Below are 485 nucleotides of genomic sequence, written 5' to 3' on the forward strand. Positions count from 1 at the left end.
GCAGTTGGCGATGTCGGCCGCTCAACTCCGCTGGTACATCAGGTACTACGAGCCGGGGGTGGTGGTACCCCGTCCCGACGGGCGGCCGGTGCGGCAACTTACCCGGCCGGGGGGTTTGGACCGGCTGACGCTGGGGGAGTACACGCGGCGCTTCCTGCCGGCCACTTCGCCGGTGCACCAGGCCCCCCCGGGTGAAGGGTCGCCGGGGGGCGAGGAGAGCCATGCGCTGGTCCGGCTATCGGCGCATCGTCAGCTCGCATACTTCGACCCTCGGGCGCATGGGTCCGGTCCGGGGACGCATGTGCAGCTGTTGGCGCCGGGGCTGAGTCGGAACCTGGAAGCCGAGGCCCGAGGTCTGGCTGGACTGCGGCCCATGCTGGCAGAGAGGGAAATCGGTGAATACTTGGGCATCCCCCGGAGAACATTGGTTAATACAATGCCCTCCTTCGGATGGCCAGAGGGCTTTTGGGATTCGCGACGGCCAT

General features: G+C 67.6%; 1 protein-coding gene across 1 annotated transcript in view; it reads left to right on the plus strand.

Moving 5' to 3' along the window:
- Positions 1-353, plus strand: part of H696_04193 (hypothetical protein) — a gene marked incomplete at both ends in the record, with an annotated part of 4,132 nt that extends 3,779 nt beyond the window's left edge. The window contains one exon of the mRNA XM_009498070.1: positions 43-353. Within this exon, the coding sequence (XP_009496345.1) occupies positions 43-352 (310 nt within the window). The remainder of the gene's footprint in view (positions 1-42) is intronic.
- Positions 354-485: the final 132 nt, after the last annotated feature.

The sequence above is a fragment of the Fonticula alba genome, assembly GCF_000388065.1.
Source record: "Fonticula alba strain ATCC 38817 unplaced genomic scaffold supercont2.6, whole genome shotgun sequence".
Lineage (NCBI taxonomy): Eukaryota > Rotosphaerida > Fonticulaceae > Fonticula > Fonticula alba.